Source organism: Falco biarmicus, chromosome 3 (genome assembly GCF_023638135.1).
Source record: "Falco biarmicus isolate bFalBia1 chromosome 3, bFalBia1.pri, whole genome shotgun sequence".
NCBI lineage: Eukaryota > Metazoa > Chordata > Aves > Falconiformes > Falconidae > Falco > Falco biarmicus.
The window spans coordinates 107,801,986-107,829,932 of record NC_079290.1 but is presented as its reverse complement, the minus strand read 5'-3'; the positions used below and the strand labels follow the sequence as shown (position 1 = coordinate 107,829,932).

The window sequence follows — 27,947 nt, the reverse complement described above, 5'->3', positions numbered from 1 at the left end:
ATTTTTTGTGCTCTTAGAAATAATACCCCCAAAATCGATTTATTTCCTCATAACAGAAATACATAACAAAATGCGAGAAATTAAAATGGTTTCTTATAGAAATAGAGATCCTGCTTCCTTTATCACCAAAATTTTTCAGTGTTTTTTTACCTCTAAGCAACTGCAGGTATTTAATGCCACACTCCATTTATACAGCGTATGTATATGCGCGTATACTTGCGTTTTTATATTGCCAATAATACACAATCAGGATGCAATATTCCCATGTTAAATTTCAGTAGAAAAACCACTTTTCATTCCTAGCTTTGTTGTCAGAAATAGCTGCTCATTGCTGCTTTGGGGCATGGACCCATTTCCATAGTTCGATTCAACTAAACATACACCAGAGTAAGTCACTTGTTGGGAGAGAAGGGGGTTCCTTCTTCCAGCTCTATGACGCACACAAACGATGCAGGATGCAGGCAGCACAGAGTAACAAACAACTCGGCATTTCAGTTACGCACCAATGTCAGTCCACTGCAAGCAAGCAGAATACAGTGATGGGTCCGCGTTTTCACATTATTTTGATGGGTAGGGAGAAAGGAATCATTTTTCCCACAAGACACTGAAGTTCTGTCTCTAATACAGGCTTGTACATTATTTGCAGTCAAGGAAGGACAATAAAGCCCACATTTACCACATTCTAAGACACCAAGTCCTCAGTTTCTCAGTACATCAAGGCTTACTGGATTCTTCCCATCGTTTTCTCTCTGCTTCAAGTCCCAGGCTTGACCTGCCACGAACTCAAAGGAACCAAATCAGCATCAACAGCTGACGAAACAACCGCTTTCAGGAAGACCTTCTTTGAGTTACACTAGGTGGGAAGAATAAACGGCCATATTAATCATACGGTTCCAAATCCTTGGAAATTAGTGGCTCTGTATCTTCAGCTGTACTTTGTGCGGATTGCGGAGCTGCAGCTGCCAGGCTGTGTATCGTCTCTTGCTGATGCTGCTTTGCCTTGTTATATAGTAGAACTCCAATTGTCACTAGAACAGTCCCAATGGCTGAGAGGCTTGTGATTTTGTTACCAAACACAATAATACTCAGCCAGATTGACAGGGCATGCTTCACAGTACTAGCAACACTGGAAAGGAATATAAAAATTAAGACCAAAGATAGCTTTCTCGTATCCCACACACCACCATGCTTTAATGTAGCTGGACCCCTCTTTGTTTTGCTTGCTTTTTAAACACCAACTCACATTCCACTTTTCCTCCTGAAGCTAGTACCAACACCAAATTGCTCGTATACCAGCACTCGTATCTTAATGTTAGAGCTAGTACAATAATTCACCTCAGGTTTTTGTCTCTTTACTTTCAAGTACGCAGTACAGTGTCAGCAATCAATTTCTAGCTAACAGGCATCCAGAAAATGCTAGTAGAACACTAGCAACATAACTATCATTTGCAAGCGTGCTGCTACTATTCAAGTAATATAGCGTTATAACCAGAAAAGAATCAATATCCAAATCACATCAGCAAAATTATAGCAAGTAGTTATGAAATTTCACATACATGTTAATATGAATATAGGCTTTTACAGCCTGTTACGTAGAGAAGACTAACGATGTCAGAATAAGCATGTGTGTAACAGCGAATTGTCACAACACTGTTGCAGGGGCACCCGAGAGTTAAGACAGCAGAAGCCTATGGAGTTTAGGACCAGGATTACCCCAAAGGCCACCGGGCTGTTCATACAACCAACCGATTACTGAGTCAGAACTGTGTAACAGCCTAACAAAGCTGGCGGTAGCTGACAGCGTGGGTGGAAGCTGTCTTTAGAGAACACACAATTCCATAAAGACAGCCGGGGAAAAAAGAAATACAGAGCTGATTGCTCGTATCCTGTCCTGCGCCGAGGTGTACGTAGGGATTGGCTTATCACTGAAGCAAACGGCAGCTTAAACATGGGATCAAGGGTTTCGGTGAATCTGTCCAGTCTCATTACCCAGCTTTAAGGAACAACCGTTACACCTGAATACAGCACCCCTGCTAGTAAATGTGAGCACCTGCTCCAGAAGCTCAACAGCACAGGTCAAATGCTGCTCTCCTCGCAAAGCAAGGGAGCAAACCACAAAGTTTTCGTGATTCGGATATGATGTTTTCTTCTTAATTTGATGCATTCATGCATTTACATTATTTATTTCTTTGCACAATACCTTTACTGCCTAGTTCTCAAGCAGAAATACCAAGCAACAACAAAAAAGAGAAAACAGTGTTCTTTATGCAAAAAATACAGTTTTACCTGAAAGTCACAGGAGAAATTTTTCCCATCAAGGCATAGGCTGTAACACTTTGTAGGTGGAACAAAACTCCATCTATTAAAAGTAGTATGACAACGTCTTGGTTGTAGCTGAAGCTCCTCCCACTCTTCCCAATCACAGGGACATCCTAAATAACAAAAAACAAAAAAAAAAAAAAAAGAGGACTTTTAGATTTCCTTACGAACTAAACTCAAAGTGGTTTTCCACCCAAGTAGTTATTATAAGCAGATATAGGTTTACATTTAAACTTCAGCAAAACAAATCCTAAAACATACAAGACATTTAGATACTAAAATTTTCTCCCCCGAAGAATATACTAGAAAAACAGCTCTCATCTGACTGAACTTGCCGGTGTGTTCAGCCTGCCTGTGAGACGTTTTCTTTTTTGAACACTGATGCACGGCAACGAAATGCCAAAACATGAAGGATACACACTGAACCTGATACAGTATACATACTTTAGCTCAATTTTGCTTTCAGAGTGTTGATACTCCCATACACCGCATGAGTATCAGCAAAAAACAATAAATATTTAAGATTTTGTTTTCAAGTCTTTATCTAAAACTTTAAATGCACTTAGACAATATTATGATTTGGTTTCAACAATCCTGAGAAACCCAGTCTTTCTGGGTCACTTGTCAACTCACGTCTATATTAAATTATTTCTTTGGGGGTGAGAGTGTGTGTGTGTGTGTAAAAAATAGAAATTTTTCAACCTCTTGGAAACATAAGACGAAATGTATTTCAGGGTGATTTGGAAAAAAAAAAGACGACTGAAAAGTAAAAATTAAGTTTAACCTTAGTTGCACATTCTGCTCATAAGTCAATAAGCAAACATAAATCTGTGTTAGTGAATTCAAATTACCATGAAAAATATCCAAGCTGGAATAAGCATAACCACTGCAGCAGCACTTGTGTAGAACTGAAGCTCCGGGGCTCTACAAAGGAGAAAAATCAATGATGAAAACAATTAAAAGCTGCTTCTTTCCAAGAGCTGAACCAAGCCGCATCGTTACTGTATTTACAGATATCAGAATAATAAAAGCCATCTACCAAGCTTTGGGGACAACAAATTCCGCAATCTCTTGCAAAGATGGACTGGAGATAAGAGGCACATGTTTTCAAGACCAAAACTAGCATTTTATCTTGTGGTAAAATAAATACATATGGCTATAGGTGTATTTTACCACAAGATTTTACTCCTGGCTCACGCTCCACAGGTAAAACGGCAAGTACTGAAGTTCATTTCTGCGTGCCTAATTACATTAAGGGATGTTTTATGATTGCAGAGTAAGGACTTATTTCTGTGAAAAGAGGACTCATTCTGGGTAGGGTGGGTTTTTTTTTTTTCCAGTTTTAGCCAATTACAAGACTCTGACCTACCACGGTGGGATCTGAGCATAGGGAAGGTTTTTTTCCCCCCAATAAAATGATTTAGGTTAAAGCTGCCTGTAAATAGTACAAGAAAAAAAAAAAATCACACCTTGGTGCAATATAATCCTAAATATATGGTTTCCTTATGACACTCAAATTCCATCTATAATCAAACCTGAAGTCTGAAGTATTTTTAATACTTACGAAAATCTGTATTTATCTCCACTGAGTAGTTTTTTTGAAAAGACATTTTGCAGACTGGGGAGAAAAAAAAACAAAACACCACCACCAGTTATCTGTATTTTAAGTAGGATAAATAAAATGAATCCGTGAGAAAGACACTTGTTTCCCTTAGATGGGTAGCTATGTTTTCTACACAGTATACAACTACAGTTAATAGTTTGATCTAACTCCTCTAGACTGACAGAGTTGTACTATTTTTTAATCTAATTAGTGCTAGCAGTTATGATAAAGAAACTATCTTCCACAAACAATAAATTTTAAGTATCAAAGTTGTGCACAAAACCAACTATAAGCAACAATTTTCTTCCATCTACCAATAAACAAATTTCTGTTATTCCACATATGCAACTATCATTATGCCTTACCAGTCCATGATATTAGTTGATAAAGCTGCTGAGAAACCTAGAATGTTGAAACTGATTTCGGTAGCTGTACACAGAGCTAGCCCACCCATAACAGGAATGAGAGAGAGATTAACCAGCAGTCCTGCAAATGAAAAGAAAAATTTAAATCTGTGTTTCATTACTGTACTTCCAATTACATGTATCAGATACTATATGTGAAAGCTTGGATTCCACTTTAACTTCTTTAGTTGAAAGAAAAAGCAACTTCTGTGACTCGATTTTAAAGTACAGAGGTTCTAAAATGAGATGTCAGACAACAGCAGGGAAGTCTCAAAAACAATACGGACATACACTCACTGACAAAAGTATCTCCCTTGGAGAAAAAAAAAAAAACAAACAAAAACACAAAACTCTTGATTTCTTCTTCTACCAGATGACAGCAGAAAATTATACTCTCCCTGTTCACTCCATGATCAAAGTACTCTTCTTCCTCTGGCCTACTTCAGCCTTTCGACATTTAGAATCACACAGCAATCTATACGTGGTTTCTGTATTACTCCTATGACTTATAGCTAGTAACAAGCAAAAGCTCTTCAAGCAAACAGCATGCAATTGCAAGCCAGCTGACCTTGGAAGAAGGAAAAGAAGGAAAACACTGAGCTTGAGGTACTTAAGGCTGCAATAATATTTTCCTGTCAGAAAAATTAACCTCAGAGCAACAACGCCCTTGAACAGCTGCATTAAAATAAATCCTTTTTTATTTAAATATACTCTACTCATTGTGTTCAAACAGAATGATTCTTCCAGCTGCATTTACTCTATTTCAGTGGAATTTTCTTGTCCATGGCCAACTAAGTGACCGTATTAAAAAAAAAAAAGAGGAAAAAAAGAATCACATTTCAACAGTGAAATACTCACCAGTGTATTCCCCTAATATCATCCGAGACATGATAACAGTAAAAATCGGTGCCGAGCTTTTAACAGTTTCTGCAAATGAAACTGCCACGTTTTTCAAGCTGACAAGACCCAAGACTACGGTTGCAAATCTGTAGTAGAAGAACACATGAAATTAAGCAGAAAGCAATGCTTTAAGAGCTACTCTTAGACATCTAGCATAAAGAATTGCATTACAATTTCTCCGGGTCTGAGTTTGAGCCAGAATAAACAAGAGTATGGGCAGGCGTAGCCAACAATCCAGCTATCAGATCACAGCAGCTCAAGTGAACGGCAGCAACCGCCAGCTGCACACCTTCCCCCCTCTGCACCTGCGAGGTGGGATGCCTCATATTTACTGCTTCCCACTTTGGCTTAAACATTATTATTTATTTAGCATAAACAATGACACCCTTGGGCAACTGTGCAATTTCTATGGATGTACTTCCAGGAAACTTCAAAGTTTACGTTTTAACACACTCTAACCAAGCCTCAGGTGACAGGGTTTTAAACTGAAGTTTTCAATAGTCAGCCAAAAAAGTAAAATTCTACCAATAAACAGTAATTCACCAAGGACATTTTATCATTTGTGGTTTATCCATCTTTAGTGTAAATTAGGTATGCTACATATGTACCATACTTCAAAGAAATTAAACAACAGGGCAGCATAGTTACTACGATAAAGCTACTCTGAATTAATCTGGACGCTGTTATCCTTTATCACTTTTGCAGTGCAGAGGAAACCAAATCATGTATTCTTATTCTCTCCTAGACCACAAACTGATAGAGTCCCAGCACACAGCAAATATTTACTTTTTAAAAGATAAACATTAATAGCCTGTATGACTTTTGAGGCAAATTGCTGGAAAAGGTGAGGGAACAAAGCATCATAATAAATATTAGTACACAAATATCAGCCTCAAAAGAGAACAGGAAGAAAGTAAATGGAAAGAGAAGTGTGTTCTTAAAGAAGCTAAATGTGATGGGAAGCCAAGCTAGCCAAAAAATTGACACCTGGAAAAAGGAACGTAGCATTTAGCAACAGGAACTAAAAATAAAATTATCCTGTGATTTTTCTGGGGGAAAAGGTAAATACCCCAAACAATTTCCAACCAAGAATGAAGACAGCCATGAAAACACAGCTTCTGTTCAGAACGCAATGAAGCAACCAGAGAGATCTCTAGGAAATATTTAACCATTTACCTCATTAATCCAACAAACAGCATTATCATGATGAAATTGGGTGGATAAGAGATGCGTGTTTTGTGTTGATACAAGCAGCATGGAACAAACATTTTTATACAGCCAATGAAGGTGGTTGAAAGCATTTGAACAGCACCTAAAGAAAGATGAGAGGGGGAAAAAATTAAAAAAAAAAAAAATCAGAAGATGATGGGAACATGACGCATCAAGCAACATAAGAAAATTTCTTAGACAAACTTATGTGTAGTAATTTTAGCAGTTAAGAAACATGGCAACTACTGTCTAGAATTCATAAATTCTCAGAAAAGCCCCTTACTTCTACATCTGCCAGCAGGGCAACAGAATAAAACAGAGGTGGAATACACCTATAAAATCTGGTTCACAGATGAAGTGCCCTCTGTTTCCCCCTTAGAAAAAAAGAAATAAGCAGTCCATTGGATAACAGAGATCACACAAAGGCAACTTTCGCACTTCTACAGATGAACAAAATCTTAACAGCTCTGGAGACTATCAACCACTGACTCAAGATTTTACTTTTTTTAAAAAAACGCATGCTACCCTCCCAATACAGAAAAAAGTATTCACGTTTTTCTTCTCAAACACCATCTTGTAGCTCCTCTGTGAGCAAAGTTTCATACCATCTTTCAGCGAGCGGAGGAAAGGACAGTGTCAGAAGCCCCTTTACAGGCTGAGATCACAACTCATGAGTTCCCAGCCCCAAGATCCACCCCCACATCTCCTAACTAGGTCTTTTTCACTTCAATTGAAACCATTTTGTCCCTCAACTTAATACAGGAGGATCTGGTATTGTCAAATTACTTACTGGAATTAAAGTGTAAAAGAAAGGTAGGGTTACCTAGCATGCTGGGCTCTCCTTCCAGCAACGAAAGAATGTATTTGTTAAGAAAAAGAGTGCAAAAGCTGAAAAAAAACCACAAAGTGAGGTAGATGAGAGCATGAGAATTCCAGATGCCCAAGTCCGACTCAATGACTGTGGTCTCCGTGATAGTTATTTTCAGCACGTTCTCCTCCGGCACACTATCACTCCTAGCAATTATAAATTTTTCACTTCTGTTAGCAAAGAGCGAACCCAAATGAAATAGTGATTTTCCCTTCGGCTTTTCTTCAGGAGGGAGAGGATTAGGTTCCTCCGGTGTCTGAGCGCTTGTCACAGTCGACATGCTGCCACTAAGTTATTAATATTTGTCCTTAATACAAACCAACATTGACTTAGCACAGCACAGCAGTCCAACGAGACAAAAATATCATGTGATCAGTCTTTCATCTCCCATGGCCTGAAAAAGTGTACTTGGTCCTCCAAAGAACATCTTGCATAAAAAATAAGCTTCACATGCTTCTTCATGTGCTCTATTCCATTTTTTCTGCCTAAGAATGAAAAAAAGAGAAAGAAGGAAAAAAAGCATGTAGCTCTCAACATAATGACATTTTAAATCCCTAATGCAGCAAAGATACCACCTTTCACTTGCAGTTTATGAAAGACAGAAAGACTTCTGTAGCTTGTCTTTCGGGTTGGAGTTTGCACTCCTAATATAATACCAAGATTACGCACTAAGTCCTTATCTAAGGGAGATTTTTTTTAGTTCTAAAGTAGCATGCGTACACACAAAAGACTTGACACGTTTTTAAGTTCTTTCTCCTCCAAAGCATGTCAACACAGCAGCCTTTTCAATTATAATTAACTCCTCTTCAAGATTCTACAGTTTCTTTGATCTCAGTCTAAGGTAGTCTCATAACCACTGAACAGAAAAATCTTCACAACCCAGAAAAGCTGGGCAGGAGCCTGCACTATTAGTACTAATTATCAACTCGAGTCAAAGTGAGCAAAATCAATAATCAAGGGCTAGTAACTTCAAGTGATCATAAACACCATTATCCTGGTAAATATGAGGTCTAAGTGAACAAAATAGGAAAATACGTCCAAGAGCTCTTCAGACTTGTTCTCTGTTTAATTACTTGTAAATAATGCAACATTAACTTATTTTGCCATGCGGTCCTGCTATAGCTTGCAATTCAGTATTAGCACTTGGAATAATCCTTAAAGCCTTTTCAAAAGATCTATCAGGAAAAGGTATTAAATTGCTTGCAACTAGAGCTTTCTCCTTTTACAAATTACACAAAATGTGGCAAGTTAGAGTGGAAGAATTGGGAGAACAACCACCACCCTGTGACCTTTATTCCTCTCAACTCATGTAATGTTAGTTAGTATCACAATGCTAACAGGTTCAAAGTCTGTATTAAGAAAGAAAGAAATTGCACCCGAGCAGCTTATCTGCAACATTAAAACATGCTACCGGACTTACTGCTTTCTATTTTGCACTCTCTGTCTTACAAGCAAAAGAAAACAACATGAAGCAGGTGAGGGTGAAACGACAGACAGGACCTCTTGCTCCTCAGCAAACACACACTAGGGGAAATTACATTTGAAATACTTTTATCCAGGAGCATATGTGCAAGATAGATAAGACAGTGGAGCTTATACAGTTAAAAATTAATCCTTGTGGGGGAATTTAATCACCAGACATCTTGGAAAAGGTGTCTGAAATGATATTGTAATGCTACAGTGCATCAAACAGTGGCAGCTCAAGAAATAATTGATGGCAAGCAAAAATCCAAGAGTTGTAAGAAGACCTACTGCACCCACCCTGACTTTGTTAGCATGTGAACAGGTGAACAGGCTACACTATTTTCTTCATGCTTATTTAATGTCCAATGTGGCATCTCAACATAAATCATGAAGAGGTACTAAAGAGTTAAATATATCATGTCACTTTCAATATCCTGAAGAGCAGCTACTTTACACTAAAATTTTCCATTCCACATGTTCTCTATTTCAGTTATTACAGCCATGGAGAGAAGGTTTCCATCCCTATCCCCTTATCTCTTTCCAATTTACCAGGAAAGGAGGCTAGCAGCACACCGAGGTAACAAGACCCTCCGACACAGTCGCATTAAACCACATAAACTGGGTTAACCCAGTTTCAGCCAAAACTTTGAAGGAAAGCATGAATTCTTTAAGAGAATTTGTTAAGAAAAACAGATTCTTGACTCTTCCTCCTTTTTCAGATCTTAAAAAAAAAAATACCCCTCTACATTCAAAACTGTTAGTTACCGCAACTTTGTGAATACTTTCTCTGTTTATACTATTCAAAACCAAAAGCAATCAAGCACAACAAAACTCCCACCCTCTGCAGCACTGCGGTATCATATTTGCTATCACTGAATCCACACATGGCAGGAAGCAGAATAGCAAATTAGAACAAAAGTACTCCCCTAAATTACTGACCTGCTGTCTTAAATCAACTGGAAAGTCTTAAATGGGCTGAAAGAGTTCTTCATCTGGAACTAATTCAGTCTTCCTCCCTTAAGACCAACCAGCAGCTGATGTTTACCAATAGATGAAAACGTGGCAACTGTTGGTAGACTGTTTCTCTTGGATTACGCACAAACATTCAATCTTCCAGCTCAAAAGAACGAATAGCACACTGTGCATTTTGCACTCTTCCTTCTATCTTCTCCAACTTTTAACCACATTAGCAATAAAGATCTTATGTTAAAGGTGGAAAAAATATTGAGTATAAGCTTTGAGAGTCTCAGGCTAATTCTGACTTACAAAGAGCTAATCACCAATTCAACAGCTCCCCGATTCCTTAAGCTTTAAGGCATCACATTCATAAATCTACTTGCATTCAAACTCCTCCTCCCTTTCTACTCAGAGCAACTCAAAATTCAACGAGAAATACATTCATTTCAAACTTGAAACAGGAGCAGAGAAAAACCTTTTTGCAGGAGACTTTTAAGAGCGAAGAAAATACATGAAGACATTATCTGCGTAGTCCTACTTGGTTTGATTACTAAATTGCTTACACTTGTTTTCTATCATGTGCAAGCGGCCTCCGTGGGAATAAACATTATTTGGCAGCCAGGCAGCCTACAGGACTCTATAGAAGTGACAGCTGTCCATCCAGTGCTTTTGCAGAAATGGTGTCACAGCTTAGCAAACATTCTCAATTAGCTAGCACCAGCTCATAGCTTCTGAAACAAAAAGCATCTCCCTTTGCTCACTCCAACCCCAGCAAGTGTTTTTGTGGACATGAGATAGATCAAAGCAGAGCAACTGCTTCTCCCCAACCCGCGAAATTTTAAGGCTGCAGGGAAACGGTCACTCTTAAACCACATCAGGACTAGTACACATCATCTATTCTTAATCCATACACATTACCTACACTTAGTTCACACCAGTACAGTTTAATCTCATCACTGTGAAAGCAGCATGTCTACAGGTCTCAGAAGAAAAAAAAAAAGCCGCCAAGTTTTGCAAAAAAAATGAACACAAAACCAGAAGCAACGCAGGTTAACAAGAACACACACACGCTGCATTTTTGCATTAGTCGTTTCGTAAGAAATGTTTTCCAAATAAACAGCTTCCAAAGAAATTTTCTAACACAGTTTAAAAGGGAGCAAAGTCAGTTTTCCTTCTCTGGTGAAGGGGAGGTCTGCGTCACATCCCCCTCCAAAACCAGAGAGATGTGAACAGTGAGGCAGCTGGTGAAAAATCGAGTTGCCGGTGCTCAACAACCGGCATTGCACACACCTGGCCTGCACTGAGGGTTTCTGCTGCAAGTTGGGTCAGGGCAGCCATCCGAGCCGTCTTCACCCAACACTAACAGCACCCAGTCATCTGTAAAAGCAAGCATGACATGGGGAAACTGAGTTCTTTCAGAGCCATACTTGATAAAAAACCAAAACCCATTTCATTTCCAACTCTGGTAATCGTTTCAAGGAGATTATCACAGACGTGTCAAAAATCCTTGTAGTAGTATATACTTAAACTTCCTTTTCATTAAAAACTGCAGGTTTAACCCAAATTTTTAGGAAATTGTCAAAAAATAAAATTACCCAATTATACAGACAGAATTCAATATAACTAGATTCCTTCCTTAGAACTGAAGGAATAAAATTATCTCAAGATAACACATACAGCAACAAGAGACAAAGCGGTCACATGAAAGAGAAAATATAGTGTCTTTTCAAAATGACATCTACTATACCAAGACACAATTTATGATGAAAGCAAAGCATAGCATTTCCAGCACTACAGATTTTGTGCTCTTTACCTATCTATTGCAACCCTGGTTACGCAGAGTCCTTCATGATCCTTCCATAGAGCATACTAAATATTTTTTATAATTGGAATATATCCATTAGCAAGCATCTCTCAGGTGCGTCAACAAATTTCACATAAAATTCCTTTGTGATGCGGCTCACCTCAAAACTGCATCAAAAAAAGAATTATTTCTTAAACAGCTAAGTCAGTTCTTACAGTCACCACTACACGTATGACACCGACAGCTCCTTACTGCATTCATCCACCTATGGCTGGAAGCATTTTGGATTTCTGAATGGCCACCACCTACCAGCGAGGATGAAAAGCCCATACTACAGTTTTTCCAACCACTTGTTAGTACCTATGTGTAGACCCTGTGCTACAGTTTTTCCAACCACTTGTTAGTACCTATGTGTAGACCCTGTGCTACAGTTTTTCCAACCACTTGTTAGTACCTACGTATAGACACGTGCTTTTGACCATATCTGCAGAGAACTCCATAAAGTCATCTTTACACCTCACAGACAAAAAAGGAAAGCTCAAAAGATGTTGCAAGTGTTAGAGGAACGAGGGCTAATTTAAAAGTGGAAAAAAAAAAGCCTTGGTGTGTGTTTTCCCTTAATCTACTATAAGGCAACACAGGTCACCCACACCTGGCTTCCAACGCAATGGAAGCATGGCATCCTTCATCCCAGGTAAGCTGGGAATATTACCCCTGTTTTGCTAAACGATGAGGACAGCACCCAAGATGTTTAATAAATACAATCACAAAACTATTACCGCCTCCCATACAGAGATGCTAAAGGATTGAAATAGCTTAGTACTTCCTTGCACTGCGGCTGCGTTTCTTTCTAGTCACCATGTCCCAACACCTTCCCCCCTCGCCTCCAGCACCCGGGCAGCGCAGCAGACCCCGCAGACCCGTTCGCGCGGCCGGGCCCCACAGCCCCCCGCCACCCCCGGAGCCGGGGCCCTGCAGGGCAGCACCGGCCCCCCGCCCAGGGCTCTCCAGAGCGGCAGCCCGCGGCCCTGCGCCCGCGCCCAGCCGGCAGCGCTTCCACGCCCCGGGCTCCGCACCGTCCCCTACCTCAGCGCCGGCAGAGCCCGGCCGCGGCCAGCCCCGGGCGGGCCCAGCGCGCAGCCCCAGCCCAGCCGCTCCCGGGCCCACCGCGGCCGGCCGGCCCGGGCCGCAGCGGAGCACCGGGGCTGGGCCCGGCCCCGCCGCCGCGGGCAGGGAGGTGGGGCCCCGCCGCGCACCGCCCCGCGGACCCGAGCGGGAGGGCGGGTTCCCCCCGGGCCGGGGCCACCCCTGCGGGGCCGCAGCCCTGCCCCGGGAGCGGCGCTGCTCCCGCTCACCGCGGGCGAGGCCCTTTTAGGGGGAAAAAAAAAATAAAGAAAAGGAAAGGAAAAGGGGCTACAGGGGACGCGGCTGCGGGCGGCGGCCGGCTGCAACCCGCGCAGCCCCGCCGGGCGTGCCACTCGAGGCCGGCCGTGCCATCGAGCCCGGCAGGAGCCACGCTCTGGTCGCAGCGGCGGCCCCAGGCGGTGCAGGCCGTGGCGGGCGCCCCGGGCCGGGCAGGCGCAGGCCGCAGGCGCGGGGGGCTGCGGGCAGGAGGGCGGACGGCGGCCACCGCCGCGCTTCCCGCGCGGGACGGGGAAGTGACGCGCCGGCCGGGCGCCTGCCCCGGAAGTGCGGGCGCTGGGCCATGTAGGGCCGTTACCGGAGGGGGACGGCGCCGAGCGGCCATGGAGGGTGCCGACGACAGGTAGCGGTGGGGACCCGCAGCGCTCCGCGCCATCGGGGACGGAGGGAGGCCGGGCGGAACCAAGCGCTGGGCGGGGGGGCGGTTCTCAGTGACCCCCCCCCCATCCCCGCGTTACCGGTGGGAGGGGAGGGGGGCGTAGGGAGGGGAGGGGAGGCGCCTGCCCCCCCCCCCCCCCCCCCGGGCGCCGCGGGGTGGTACGGCCCGAGCGGGAGGGCAGGCTGCCGTCACTGCCAGCCGGTGATGGTGCCCCCTTCTCTCCCCCTGCAGTGGCGCCGCGGCCCCCCCCCTGCCGAACCTCACCCCCCGGCACCGGCAGCTCATCCCCACGCCCTGCGGCCCCGTGAGTACACCCGCTGCCCCCCCCGCCCCGACCACCGGGCCGCTCCCCGGGCCGCTCGGGGGGGTGCTTTGTGCTGGGCACCCCGCGCCGGTGAAGGCCCGAACGCAGGCGCGGGGGGGCGCCAAGGCAAAGCTGGGCCCAGGCCGAGGCGCCCCGGGCCTCCCCTCGGCGCCCGGCCCCCCCCCCCTTCCCCCCCTCGGAGCCCGGTGCCCCCCCTTAGCCTCCCCCTCGGCCCCCCGGAGCCCAGGTTACCCCCTTTGAGCCCCCCTCGGCACCCCGGGCCTCCCCTCCAAGCGGGGCCCTCTCTGCCGCCCACCCCCCACCCCAGCGCCCCGTTGGAAGCAACGGGTGGTTTTGCTTAACCCTCCCCGTGTTTTCCAGTGGGGGGCAGGTAACGCAAGCAGAGCCCCCCCCCGCACACGGGGATCACGGCGGAGGCCACCACTGAGCAGGGCAGCCCAGAGCTGTGCCACCCTCCAGTCCGGCCTCCCAAGGCTTTTTCCCTCCTGCCAACATCCCAGGAAGGTGATTTTTGCAGCTAGCCTGGTGCAGTGTCGCTGTCCCCACAACTGGGACTGTCTGGGGTGAATGGAAAGAAAAACAACAGCCCCCACCATCCCGCCCACGAATGCTGTGTATGTTATTCAGAAGAGTGAACCTTTCTTTACAGTGTTCTGAAGTCTCGAGGCGGGGCGCTGGGAAGAAGTTACTTGCTGAACGTCGCTATGTTTTGCTAGGCGTGTACATGGGCATTGGCAATCGTGCTATCGGGAGATGAAATTGGAACATCGTAGCCCTTGTGAGGCACTGAGCAAAGTAGAAGGCAGTCTGTAGGTATACTCCAGAAAATCTAGGCTGAGAATTACAAAATAAAGTCCGACTTCTCTCTTCCTCAGCGGTTTTGGAGTTGCAGTTCAATTGTAGCGAGCTTCTCTTCCTTTTTCCAAGGAAAACCCCACGCTTGCACCATTTAGCCAATGTGCTTTAACATGTGTCTTAGGGACAGCAACTAGTTTATTCTGCATTACGTGTTTAAAAATTTTCTTCCTTTACAGATAAAACCTTGTTCAGAGCTATCATTTCCTGTGAAGATCTACTTCTGTGTCACTATTTTGTCTCTGCTAAGTGTAATAGGGCTAACCATAGAGACACTTGTTCGACAAACTGAGGAAGATTTCACCATTTCTCTTATTCAGTTAATTGGAGTTGGTAAGAAACATACTGTTTCTATTTCAAAACAAATATGTTTTTTCCCAAGATAGTAATGAAGCAGCAACTGAAGTTTCTTATGTCGCTCCATTTAGCCTGATACATTACACACAGAATCTTCTGCTACGTTAGCACTAACCAGCTAGATGCTTTTGCCATTGTCGTTTTTCCCAAGGAAAGGATCAGTAATAGATGGGTGTCATCCAAAATGTGTTCATGCATGAATAGTGTGAAAAAATATTCAGGTTTTAGGCAGTTTTGCTCTGGTTGGTTTTCTTACTGGCATTTCATTAGGTAGATGTGACAGTGATTTTGCTTTCAGACAACTGCCGCTTTATGCAAAACATACTGAATGTTCAGCTGTCCCAGAAAGAGCTTACCGTTTCCCATTGGAATGTCTCTGCTGGAACAGGGTGGGGAATTCAGATGTCCACACTCCAAGGCTTGTACAGAACGTACATCTTCTGACACGAACTATGCTTATGCCCAAGTTGTAGCTGGTTTCAAGGCACCCTCTTACACTGCAAGAAACCAAACACACACAGTCTGATCTGAAACAAGAAAATGTTAAGTCATCTTTTTGTGTTAAGTTCCTGCAAGGATGTTGCTTCACCTGAAGTATTTTAATAAAATAAAATAAGTACCTCATTTTTTTTAAAGCTCTTCTCTTTTTTGTCCAATAATTTTTGTCCAGCCGGCAGCAAAATTCAAACTTCCTTGGGTATTTCCAATTAGAGCTTCAATAGAAACCTATGTTCATATTCCTGGGTCTGTTTGTATTAAGTAGAAATGAAACTTAACATGAAAATAAATACAATTGTAAGTATTTTAGGGGAGTCCTCTTCACTGGCTGTAGCAGGTCTTGGCTGTTGGCTAGCTGGCCAAAAGAGTGTAGGAAATAATAGACTCTGGGGGGTGTTTAAGACCTTGTGTACGAGAAGGACATGCTAATCATAAGCAGTCATTGCTTTCCAGCTTTCATGCTTTCACCCGCAGGGAACAAAGATAATAGATTTATTCCAGATTCTATAATTAGACACACACAAACAATACTTTTATTCCAAAACTCTGGTTTGATTAGCAGCTTTTCACACAGGACTCAGCATACCAACAAAAATTGCAATGTGAGAACAGACCATTGGTGCCTCCAATCTGTCACACTGTTTTTGTTAGCAACCACTGTTTTGTGCTTCAGAGAAAAATGAAGAACCTTCGTAATAAACCAAATGAATCACCTGATGTTATAAATGGGGAAGTTGAAAGCATGTTTGCTAATCTATTTTCCCCCCTCCTGCCTTCTGTTGATACTAATTAGTATTCTGTGCTGCAACACACACGGGAAGAAGTGCAAGCCTCCCACAAATGTGTGGTTTTAATCAGGAAAAATCATGTATTTTTAACACATTACTTCAGATTTCAAAATTTTAATGTAAATGAATGTTGTTTCAACATATTAGTCAGTAAAGATAACATCATTCAAGGAACATAATAAAACTATGATGGGCTTACCTTGAGATTTTAAGATGTGTAAGCTAACCTCTATAAACATGCCAAAACCATGCCATGTTTTCTATAGGGTAGACAAGGACTGATAGAACTGGTAATAGTTCTTTAAGGAAAAATAGATGCCCTGGCTGTAACAATCTCTTGGATTTACCACTAGAGATATTTACTTTAAAGAGGGTTTGGGATTTAATTTATTGAAAAAAGGTCACTTACCAAAACCATGGGGATGGCCTTTATTTCAGTAATGTGCATATGCTCTCTCTGCAAAAATCTCAATGCTCAGAAAAGTTTGTTTTAAAATAGTTTATACAGACGACTACTGCTTGAGCAGTCGAATCTGCAACACAATGAGATACTGTCTTAAGTCTTTCAGGTCTTCCTGAGGTCATAATCACACCAAAAATTTGCATGAGTCACTTTGTAATTTGCCAAACATTTTCGATTTTCTCAACTGCTGTTAGTAGAAGTGAAAAAGGAAGTTCATTCACTAGAAGGTTTGTTTAGAGACTGAAGTTATTATGTTACTTTGAAAACTTCTATGACACTTTGTCCCCATGTCCCAACCTAGCAAAACCAGATTATTTGATGTACAGAATCAAGGAAGTAGCCCTCTGGGAAAACAAATCTATTGTTACTTTTTCTATGATAAGAATTAACTAGTGTTTTCAGGAGCATCCTATATAAGAACAAAGCACTGATTGTGGTTTTATGGAAGGAGAGCCTTTTCCTTATTTCAGCTTTGTCAAAACAGTGTAGAGTTGAACAGTGACAGCTAACTGTGTTGAGAGTGGTGGGATTTGATGTATTTTATAAAAACAACTCAGAACTTCCCTGAACCAGTTCTTTTCTGGACTGTTGTTTGCAGGGTGAGGTGTTTCAAAATTTCCACAACAAAAATAAACTGTTAGGATTCCAGTCTGTCTGCCTGAGTTCTGTTCACACAAGCCATTTGTTGTGGTCAGAACCACACAATACTGTAGAGGTGCGCCTAAGAGCAGTAAATTGCTTGTTAGTCACTTGAATTACTCTCACTGGTAAGATTATGTAATTTCAGTTCTTTAATAAGAATGGTGTCACTTCATTTAATTCAAATATACTATTCAAAATAATGTTCAATCAAGAATATGTTAATAGAATAACATACCACAGCTGCCAAGTAATTGGGGTAGCTAATAGGTTGCCATTTTCAAAGTGTTACTTCAGAAGTAATTTAAAAATCTAACAATCTTACTTCATTTCTGTATACTAAACACAGGGGAGGGTACTCATTTTACTTATCTGATTCAGGCCCCTTGGCAAGAATAAAGATACGCTCTTGACCGAGGAGCCTGTTACACGGTTTTGATACTTCCATTCTGTCATCCGGATGGAGCGTACTGAAAAACTGCACTCTGTGCAATCTGCGTTCACCTGGTAACTGACCTTTCCTTCTCCTTGCCAGTGTTCTGTGTGTACTATGTGACTAGAGGAATCCTGCAGGAGAATCGCCAGGAGCTCATCGTCTTTGTTCTTTCCATCTTGCTAGTGATGTTCCGTTCCATTGTCAACTTCACAGTTCTCTCTGCTGAACAAAAGCCGAAACTCCTGGTTAGTCTCCTGGTTTTAATTAACTTTTCTCCACATCTTGGATTTGAAAATCTTAGAAAGGCAAGATGTCTGTGATGGGGCCACTGATAACAGGCTGAATTATTCCTACCATTGAATTACAAAATGTGCACCTCTGCGATTGCAAATCTGTTTCTCTGAGCTGTTCTGTGAGTTTCTTTAAGGCACTATCTGAAAGGAACATAAATATCAAAGTTTACTCACACAGGATTACCACAGAAGATATCCTCCACTTCACCCACTCTGCTTCAGATTTCGCTCTATGAAATGACTGGCCTAAGGTCACGTAAATCTAACCTACACACAGAACTGGAATCTCAAGTCTATATGCAGGGATGTAGCCATCAGCCCCACATGTGTTTTTATGGTAATCTGCTGCAAAAAAGATACAATGTGCTAGGGTTCCAGATGATCTTTGCATTTCATAACAATAAAACCTAATACAAGGGTTGTATTCTGTGTGTTACTAAGGTTAGTAGTTAAACTTCTGCTTGCCGTGCTTCTCAGAAGTTCTTCCCTTTTGTGGGCACACGTTTATCGCAAATGTGAGAAAGAGGTTCCTTGCTGTGAAGTCATCCAAAAATTATTCTTTGATACAAGAGATGGCAACCAAGCTAGGAAGATGCCGCAAAGCAGAATTTTCCCATTCAATTTACCTATCAATTGTACATTTAGTTAAACATACTTATCTACAGCAAACTGGGTGGTTAGGGTCAATAAGGAACAGGTATTGGAGAGATGCAAATTCCTTTAAGGTACACATCCCAGTCATTGGTTTATATATTAAACAAGAACCTCAAAGTAAAGCCTGGCATAGATGTACTACTAAGGACTTTTTTTTTTTTTTTTTTTACTACTATAAAAGTAACATGAATTACTGTAACTCTGGCTTCCTGAGCAAAATTTCTGAGCCAGAATAAGGCATACTAGTATAAATACTCTCAGATGGATGTAATTATGAAGGACATTTTACCTCTTCAGCCATCATTAAAGCAGCAGAAGTTTAGTGTGGATGCCAGCAAAGTTGTGGATACAACCCAAACTAAAATTTGATGAGTACAGCATTCAGAATAACCCACTGTCCCATTGAAATCAATGAGGAAGGTTCTTACCAGTTGGTTTGTGCCACACAGGATGCTTAGAGCCAGTCTCTATCAAGCAGTTTCTTCAAACTGTATGAATAAAACCTCGAACAAAACCTTGTTAGAAGTCATTGTGATATTACAGGGAGTGCAAAGGTTACGTTTCTCTCAACAGTTGTAGAACTACATTGAGGGTAATGTAAACCAAAACAGCCAAAATGAGTTTACTGCGGTTTACCAAGTGGTTGCAACAAATGGCAAAAATCATGGCCTGATCTTGGCCACTTAACAGTGCGGCAAACTGTCATCTTTAATTGTTGTTTATTAAAGGAGTTCTCCTTACTCCTTTGGTCTTTTGTTTCCAGTTAGAAGATTTAAGGTTAAAGACTGCCCCTGTTTCGGCACGGCCAGTCACATGCTTATTTCTGTTTCCCATCAGGCCCGGTTCATTCTGATCCTCTTGGTTGGCTCCTTTGATGTGATCTGTGCCATCATCCTCATTCAGAGTCAAAGCATGATGGCCTTTCGAGTAGGTGGTGCTCTAGAAAGCCTGCAGTCACAATACTTCATGCTGAACCTCTGTTTTTCCATGTTGACCTTTGATCTTCAGGCACAGGTACAGAACTTTCTCCTCTTGGCTTTCCCTTTTTTCCCTCCTGTTGAGAGTATCTTAGACTAGCTGAGCTGAACCATTCACTTCCTAGAAGAATCCTGCCTGTATCTTACCTTTCAGGTAAGATCAGCTAATAGTGGTCATCTCTCCAGGTGTTTGCTAGAGGGAAGCGTAGTAAAAATCCATAAAAATGAATCAATGTGTATTTTATCATTAACCCGCCCAAAAGGAGAACTGACTTATTTTGGGGAAGTATGTCCCTGAAAACAATTGCAGCCAGAAGCTCCAACTTCACATGGCCTCCTCAAATGAGAAAGGTTATCACTGCACATCATCTCAGCCTGCAGTCTCTTGCTTTCCAGCCATCCTAGCCGTCTCTTACATCTGAGAAAACTATACTGGGATGGGAGGGGGGAGCCTGACCTAGCAGGGCAATCGGGGTGAGACAGCAACCTGGAGTTACAGATACGTGAACCCAAGATCTGTTTAGAAAGGAGTTCTTGCTTCTCTACACCATCCTTCATTCTGAGTTACCACTGTATTACGCTTTACCTGGGGCCCACCTTATTGTCTTCCTCGTTCTTTGTTGTTGGTAATGTGGCATGCAGGGAAGCATGTCTGTCCTAGTGTCCTGTTTTGTACTGCCTGTCAGTTTCTGAGGAGAAATTTTAGCCTTTAGACCTGTGCCCAAGTTAACTGTTTCTGGGAGTTTCTGTCAAATTTATTTTGGTGGACTGTGTGGTCTTAAACTAATAATTTTACCAAAATCTTTGCCTCTTCTCTTTCAGCTCTGCTTGTGTGTTCTGCTGATAAGCCTGCACGAGATCACCCTTCTCCATAACATCATCTCAGCAACAGGGGTTCTTTGGGCCTGCCTGAAGGTGACCATTAGCATCATCGCAGTAAGTGTTACGCTAACAGCGACACTAGCAAGGATAGTCAGCTTCTGAGACTACAAGTTCTCACCCTGGGCAATTACCACAGCCATCCCATTCCACGTAAAACTGCTAAGTGGCAGGGAGCCAGAAAGGATCCCAGCAGAAAACAAGAGCACCAACAATAATGAAGTCAGGTTTCTTATAAGTCTGTGCCTCTCAACTGAGCATACAGGATGAAACAACGTCACACTATCGGTATTCCTTTCTGAGGGCCATTGTTCTATTCCGAGTCCTTGATCACCTACTTTAACGAAACCTAGGGGATCACAGTATCTTCAATATTTCTACTTCTCTGACAAGGTTAGGGGAAGCTGGCAACAGTCCTCCAAATTATTACAAAGATGGATATACAGACAGAGTGAGACTGCATAGGCCTTATATTGTTAGGAAACCACACCAAAAAGAAGAGTGGTCCTTTATGGGGGCAGCTTCTTTAAAGGTGAGTGACAGTTTTCAGGTTAACATAAGGATCTGTGAACTTGAAATGTAGTTTTTCACGTCAGACAACTTCCTCTGAAATTTTGAGAGCTCTGTTCCAGGAACAATTGCAGAATCTGGGCCAAAGTACATCAGATATCTAAGTCTTTTACTACCAGGAAGGAGCGTAGGGGGTTTTGGGTTTATTGGTTTTGGTTTTTTAGGCTCTTTGAGTGTTTGCTTTAGCCACAGAGATGAGTTCCTGACCGCTGAAATACAGTTTTCCAAGTGCTATTACTTTCCTTGCTGAAAGTGGAGGTAGCACAAAGCACTGTGCTTTTAAAATACTTCAGTAACTTCAGGTTAATAGTTGCACAGAATCATGTTTCTCCTGGACTTTGGAGTGTCACGGTCACTAACAGCTCTCCAGCAAGGAAAAACTGAGACAGGACTGAGTGTGACACCTAGGAATGCTCTTTATAGACCTTTGTGAGGCACTGGATCTTTGCTTTTAGTTAAAGTGTATCAGACGTGGAAAGAAGGGAGTGATCAGAACCATGTCTTTTCCTGCTAGGATTAAAAGTGTAAACCTTTCCGCTACTTTTCCCCTACCATCGGAAACAAAGTTGATCTGACCAGTGGTTTATCGCGGATGATGTGTTCTCTGCTTCTCCTTGATCTACCTTTAGGCATTAAAACCAGCGCTGATTCTTTTAAGGAAAGAAAGAGGAGTTTCAGTTAGATGGTCTTATGTCTAAATGTACATGGTATTCCTTATGCTTTCATCAAGAGCAAACAAGTTTCTTAATAGTTCAACTAGTAAATGTCCTAGGCATAAGTACATATTCTTGCCCTTTGCTCAAAACAGTCTGCATTAGAACTACTTGAAAGCTACTTTTTACCCTGTCTAGGTACATTACTAACTTCTCTACTGGAAAAAGTTAACAGCTGCTGGCCTAACTAAGAAATAGGAAATGTAAAATTAGTGAAAAAATAATTTAGTGCCGTATTTCAGTAAGTGGCAGCACTGCAGGCAGGGTAACCGCAACTTAGAAAAGGCAGATATATTTCAGGAGCCTGGCAGCTTTGCATCCAAGGTAAAAACGATTCTGTCTCAGGCTAGAGCATGTAGAGAGTTTGACAAAGGGGTGGCAATAGAAACTCGTTTTCTGTACCCTGTTCAGACAAGTTTTTCACAATCAGCTGCTTGCAGATGATGCAGTAGTAGAGAAACACGTATCATTGTCTTGTTTGGTACTCCCAGAAACAGCACCTGCTATGAGGTTGTTATGTAAGAAAGGCAGGAGGCATACATAGTCCACCAGAAAGTATAATAGAAGGGAAGACTTGAAAATGCCTCGTACACAGTCCTTTCTGTTCACCGCGGTATCTGAAAGCACAGCTAAACCTCATGCTCTTTTATTTCTGGTTTGATGCACATGTCATTTCACATGGGGATTATTCATTATTTTTCTTCTGTTTATATACATGCTCTCCCACTTACTTTAGTGGATTTATTTATGTCCACTGTTTATTTTCTCTCCTTTCTCCCATTACTTACTAATTCTCTCTTCCCCCCTCCTCTTGTTTCTCAGCCTTTGCTTTCCTTTCCCTTTTGGTCTTATCCTAAGACGAGCACTGTGCAGTACCACAGAAAATGGAGACAACAGTAGAGGTGGCAGGGAACAGACAAACTCCCTTAGGGGAGAGACTTACTGCTTTTGTAGAGGTTCATATATTGACAACTGCAGAAGGATTGGTCTCGGGGCGGGGGGGAATCTCTGGTTGATCAGATTCATCAAATCATCATAGCATTGATGCAGTTACTGCCTTAATTCCCAGTGACTCAGCTGTTTTACTTTCCTTTGCTCAGACCTGCCCTTCCAGTTCAGGACTGCTGAAAGTTGCTTCCTGCTGGAAAGCAGTCTGCCATTTCTTCTTTCCAAAGTCCCAAGATTAATTGTGAAACAGTTCTTCTGACAGTTAAATCCTCTTGCTTCTCCCCCATTTTAGTTCTCAGTGACTTTACTTCTCTGTAGTAGAAACAAAGGTGGAGAAAAAAAGTCACAGAGCGCTTTCAATCTGTTAGCTATGAAAACATTAATTTATTAGAGAAAAATTTGAGCATACCCAAAGAAAAAGTGCATCAGGTTAGATACAACTCAGAAGAGTCAGTGCTTCTCCATTTAAGCTCGCTGGGAGTTGTACTGTAAGCATTAGAAGGCAGAGCTCAAGAGGATGCTGAAATGGCTCTAATCACGCACAGCTGTCAGAATGTGCCCATGAAGCAACCAGTTCTGATTTCACCAACATCACTCCTGGCCCAGCTCTGTGGAAAACAAGAGACCATATTTCCTGCTGGAAAAACACAGGTAGGGAAGGCAAGTGGAGAACAAAGTTACAACTGAGAACTCAGCTAGACCAACACTTAAAATGCTATTGAAAAATCAACTTTATATAGCCTTTATAGAGTATATAGCAACACCTTATAAAGCTGTATATGTTTTATCTTATTTTACAGATTTTAAAAGAACTGAAACCTCTAGTGTGGATTTTTCTGAGTCAGAATGTACCTGAAGTAGTTTATCTCATCTACCTGCTTTACACGGTAATTCATCAAACTCGGGGAGCAAGGCTGGAGGCCTCCCTCTTCATTACTGGATCCTTGGGCCCAAAACAGGGTGCCTCTTTCCTGAGCATACCCCTTCGTTAAAATCAGTGAGAGCAGCACACATGTCCTACCTTTTCAGGAGCAACTTTTCAAGACGGGAACTGGGTCAAATTGCTCTTGAACTGATTAGTTAGAGGGAGAGGCTTTGGAAGTCTCTGCAGCTGGCCAAGCATCCAGAATGATTAGGGAAAGATGCAATAAAATCCTTCAGTACAAGATACGCAGCTCCTCAAAAATGCCTCCCCTCCTTCATAAGAAGTCTCAAGTGGTGCCAAAGCATTTGACCATCTGCAGGGCCACATTACATTATAAAAGATTTCTTGGGCAGCACCCCCAGCTGTTGATCTTGATGTAGCCAAAACAAAAGACAGCACAAAGCCAACAAACTCCAGTGTTAGGCGTTTTTTTGGCACTATAATAGCGATAAAGCGCTTATCACTGGGGCACCCCAGCACCTCCCGCAACTCATGTGAAGGAGGTAAGGAAGAAGGGCAAGGGCAAAGCAGATTGTTCATCATGGGAAGGGTCTGAAGTGCCGATAGCAGCCAGTGTTTCTCATACTTCATACAAATAGTCTCCAGATACTGATAAAAGTCCAGTGGCTGCAGCCATCCAAGTCCTTGGGGTTCTACTTATTAAAGCATGCAGTCAAATCAGGCTCTTCCAATTATTCACAAGCCTGTTTGATCTGGCAAAGCACAGGACCACACACTGTCTTTGGTGGCTATACTTTACTCGTATTGCAGTATAGGAAGAAAAGTACAGAGGGTGGCCTCTGACGTAAGAGTAACATCAAGTAACAACTTGAAAATAGCTAGGTCTCCTTCCATTTTTGCACGGTAACAACCAACACGCAAGAGTGACCAGCAAATGAGGGCATGGACATGCAATGCAATGCTCCTCTGTGCTACAGAGATCTATAATACAGCTGCTTCTCCAAACCTATGCTTTTTACCATCTTTTATCTGACTACCGGAAAGGCAAAAAAAAAACCAAAACTGCACTTACCATTAATTACTTCAGCTCTGAAAAAGCTGCTACACTGACTCTATAAAGCAGCTGCTTAACAACCCCCTGCAGTGTAAACAGGAAAAGTGGCAGAACTTAATAGACAAACAAACTAACTGCACCAAGATTGGCCAGGACATCCATAACCTGCCTTGATTTGGCATATAACACCATTGGGTTTGTTAAATCAAAGTAGTCGAAACGGTGCTTTTTTAAACCTCATCTTGATAATCGCTAGGCCTGCTGGGGCAGTGACTCAAACTTTCAATGCACTAGACAGCTGCAGGATATAAATATTGTTGCTTTTAATGAAAAGTTGCCATTTTTCCTGTGTCAGACCTCTCAAAAAAGCACAGGTTAGGCAATTACTAGTATCATAAGCACCTTAATCAGGCTAGCCATGAAATGAAAATGCGGTCATGAAGCTGGCCTCTAGACACGTGTGACAATAACAGTACAATGACATCCAGGGGACATAACTTCATTCTGTATTATATAGTGGAAAGAAACACATTAAGATAAAGTCTGTTTTCCTTATCTCCAGCTTAACTGTTTTTTCAGTCTGGACACAATACTGTTTTTATGACTTCAGTGACTGGAAAGTATAATGCATTTAGCTAGAGTCAGTGTGTAGCCAAGGAAGCATGTAATCAAAGAAGTAAGACGGTTTAAAAGTGATCAGTTCCCCACCCTATCCCCCCAAATACCATCTAGCTACTACTTTCAGAAATGTGGTGGTTGGTTGCATTTTATGGCTTCAGGGTTTTGTGGCATTAGGTGTTGATTGTTGTATGTCTCCATTTTCCTGCAGGTGATAAGGGAGTGGGGCAAAGGGAATTCTTACACTCTGGAAGCTGCTTTCATTACCGGCTCTTGCATTTCTGTTGCAATAAAATCTGTTTTGTTTTGGGCACTGATTCATGTCTACCGCAGCTTTGGGCAGGGGCTGAGAGAAAGAAGTAAGTACTTAAAAAGGTGAATTTAAGTACGAAGGTTGTAGCCTACTGTATCACAGTCACAATTAAGTAGAGAGCTTGTCAAGCCAGGAAAATCGTTAGGGATAGTCACAATAAAAGGCAGATCCCTAATGACATCAAGCACTACTGCAACCTCAGAATTTACTGGCCTGACAAGGTTCAGAAGCTTGGATGGAACATATGTGATTTCTCCCTGAAGAAAACTGGCATTAGTCAAAGTTGCTTCTAACCTGTGCAAGAATTGCTGCTATCCAGAAAAACAGACCTGTGTGGAAAGATCTCCTCTATACAAGATACATGTAATTTTTCTTCTTTATCATGCTGTATAACTTTCATATAATAACTAAGAAAGACAGAATAAAGAGACCTAGAGACCCACTAATCTTAAACTACCCAAACTTCCTTTTACATGAAGAACATAAATGCTGCTAGGCATTGGTGTTGACTGATCTTCCTTTCTTCCCACAGTGTTTTCTTCCTATGGAAGGATCGACTCTTGAGCATCCCCCTTGTGTTGTATCTGCAGCTCTTACAGAGTGAAACCATAGCCGGGGAAGTTCTGATCAAGTACTTGCATTCAGGATGTAAGATCACGAGTCAGTTTTGCAAAGGTAGAGGAAGTTGCTCAGAAAAATGTCTACACATTTCTTGGTTCGTATCGTGCTAGGGAACGATCGCAGTGCAGCTGGTAACTTAGTTTAACAAGCAAAGTGTGCTCGGGAACTGAACAGTAATCCTCTCAATTCAGTGAGTTTTGCTGACAGGACAACACATCTTTCACTCCTTGTTTTCCTGATGTTGCTTTGTAACTGCAGGAGGTTCACAACATGCATGTGAGTAGAAAATGTTGTTAATATAAACACCGTTTTTCTGGATATTCACAAACATAATGAAAATAATTTGCACACCCATCTGATATACCTGAGTCTAGAAGAGGATTGCTCTACCATCGTTTCTCAACTGAGATCTATTGTTGAACAGAGGGCAAGCCCCGACATTTTTATGACAGCTGTATTGCCTGATCTCCACTATGGCTGTATGATGGCTTAACCCCAACAGAATGGCTAGGGTTCTTGGTCCTCCTCTGACTTCAGAATATTTCAATTTTTAATTTTTTTTTTTAAAATCCCAGCTACACATGAAAACTGCACGATGTAATTTCATGCCTTCCTATAGTGTATCTAACCCGTGTGCCATTTCATACACCAGGGTGACTGTTAAAATAAGCCTTTAATATTGTAATTTAAAAGTTTGGTACTATATTGATTGGATCCTTTTAGCTACTGGCTGCCTATTTTTTAATAAAGTGTAAACACAGTTTGTGCATGGGTAATTATTTCACACATCAACAGCATGAGTTCAACAGGAAGCCTGTTCACACACCAAGTATGGAAGAGGCTGGAACTGCAATTCACATGGGCTGTGAACACTGCCATCACATTCCTCTTCAGATACATCTTTCAATTGCAGGTACCCATACACTGCAAAAAGTAGTTAAAATATTTTGTTGCAGCTGTTAGGGAAATTTACAAGGATGATCACAAAACTTCTATATTAAAAAAAAAAGAAAAAAGAAAGAATATTTTCCTCACCATCATCTTCTAAACCCGAAACAAATTACTTTATAGCTAGCACAGCAGAGACATGAAGAGGTTAAATGTCTATGGTCAGACTGCATACAGTTGACAATATCAAGAGAAAGCACGAGAGAACCAGCTGATGACTGTGACTTCATTCCACAAGTCAAAATGTGACTATGAATTGTTGCTGAAACTGAGGAACACAATTAAGCATATTCAATCCTTTTCTAAAACAAGACCTGCTACATGTTTGCTTGCCTAGAGCAGGACCAGTAAGGGAAGACTTTGATCTTGCAGTAGGCCTGTACTTGGTCAAAATTAGCTGAAGAAATCAAGCTTGTGCTATGCTCCTTTTATCTTCCTAGCAAGGAGATGGCAGAAACAATTGTATCATTAGAAGGAAAAAAGCTGTGATTATATTCAGGCATTTATCTCCCCAAAACCAGAACTGTATTGTTATGCCTTCAAGAATTAACCTTCATATTTTCACTGAAAGTGTTCTTATTCCGAAGATCTTGCTAAGCTCCTGTGGAAATCTGCCAGTTCTTTTTCACAAGGTCTTGAAGTTAATACTTGTGTAGATAAGAGCTACTAGGCTGCATCTGTGAAAGTTTCCCCGTGCAGAATCCTGTGACAATCTACAGACGGTATCTTTGGCCTACTCTAAATTCAACCACTTCATTTTTTGCCCAGCCACTCTAATCCTGG

At 42.1% G+C, this 27,947-nt stretch overlaps 2 protein-coding genes across 6 annotated transcripts; one reads left to right on the top strand and one right to left on the bottom strand.

Moving 5' to 3' along the window:
* Positions 1 to 20: 20 nt before the first annotated feature.
* SLC35E2B (solute carrier family 35 member E2B) lies at positions 21 to 13,273 on the bottom strand. Of its 4 annotated transcripts, none has more exons than XM_056331577.1 (9): positions 13,249 to 13,273; positions 7,259 to 7,788; positions 6,403 to 6,538; positions 5,185 to 5,312; positions 4,288 to 4,408; positions 3,884 to 3,937; positions 3,171 to 3,243; positions 2,287 to 2,432; positions 21 to 1,126 (listed from the first exon to the last, which is right to left on the bottom strand). In XM_056331577.1, exons 2-9 carry the CDS (start codon positions 7,581 to 7,583, stop codon positions 880 to 882), a joined length of 1,230 nt encoding a protein of 409 aa, XP_056187552.1. In that variant the 5' UTR covers positions 7,584 to 7,788; positions 13,249 to 13,273; the 3' UTR covers positions 21 to 879. The 4 variants fall into 4 exon arrangements, with proteins under 4 accessions (XP_056187552.1, XP_056187548.1, XP_056187549.1 ...); XM_056331573.1 differs by lacking the exon at positions 13,249 to 13,273 and adding an exon at positions 12,615 to 12,753; XM_056331574.1 differs by lacking the exon at positions 13,249 to 13,273 and adding an exon at positions 9,707 to 10,993.
* Positions 13,164 to 26,977, top strand: LOC130146000 (uncharacterized). 2 transcript variants are annotated; one of them, XM_056331579.1, is made up of 9 exons: positions 13,164 to 13,293; positions 13,561 to 13,633; positions 14,689 to 14,842; positions 17,790 to 17,935; positions 19,475 to 19,651; positions 20,437 to 20,550; positions 23,525 to 23,611; positions 25,494 to 25,641; positions 26,128 to 26,977. In XM_056331579.1, exons 1-9 carry the CDS (start codon positions 13,274 to 13,276, stop codon positions 26,157 to 26,159), a joined length of 951 nt encoding a protein of 316 aa, XP_056187554.1. In that variant the 5' UTR covers positions 13,164 to 13,273; the 3' UTR covers positions 26,160 to 26,977. The 2 variants fall into 2 exon arrangements, with proteins under 2 accessions (XP_056187554.1, XP_056187555.1); XM_056331580.1 differs by lacking the exon at positions 25,494 to 25,641.
* Positions 26,978 to 27,947: the final 970 nt, after the last annotated feature.

Bases quoted from the DNA above. Each gene is read 5' to 3' on its own strand.
- SLC35E2B (XM_056331577.1), bottom strand. From the start codon at position 7,583: ATGTCGACTGTGACAAGCGCTCAGACACCGGAGGAACCTAATCCTCTC. The intron at 2,433-3,170 runs GTAATTTGAATT...TTTGTTATTTAG, and splicing joins CAGCTTGGATATTTTTCATG to GATGTCCCTGTGATTGGGAA. The intron at 1,127-2,286 runs GTAAAACTGTAT...ATTCCTTTCCAG, and splicing joins ATTTCTCCTGTGACTTTCAG to TGTTGCTAGTACTGTGAAGC.
- LOC130146000 (XM_056331579.1), top strand. From the start codon at position 13,274: ATGGAGGGTGCCGACGACAG. The intron at 13,634-14,688 runs GTGAGTACACCC...CTTCCTTTACAG, and splicing joins TCCCCACGCCCTGCGGCCCC to ATAAAACCTTGTTCAGAGCT. The intron at 23,612-25,493 runs GTAATTCATCAA...ATTTTCCTGCAG, and splicing joins TCATCTACCTGCTTTACACG to GTGATAAGGGAGTGGGGCAA.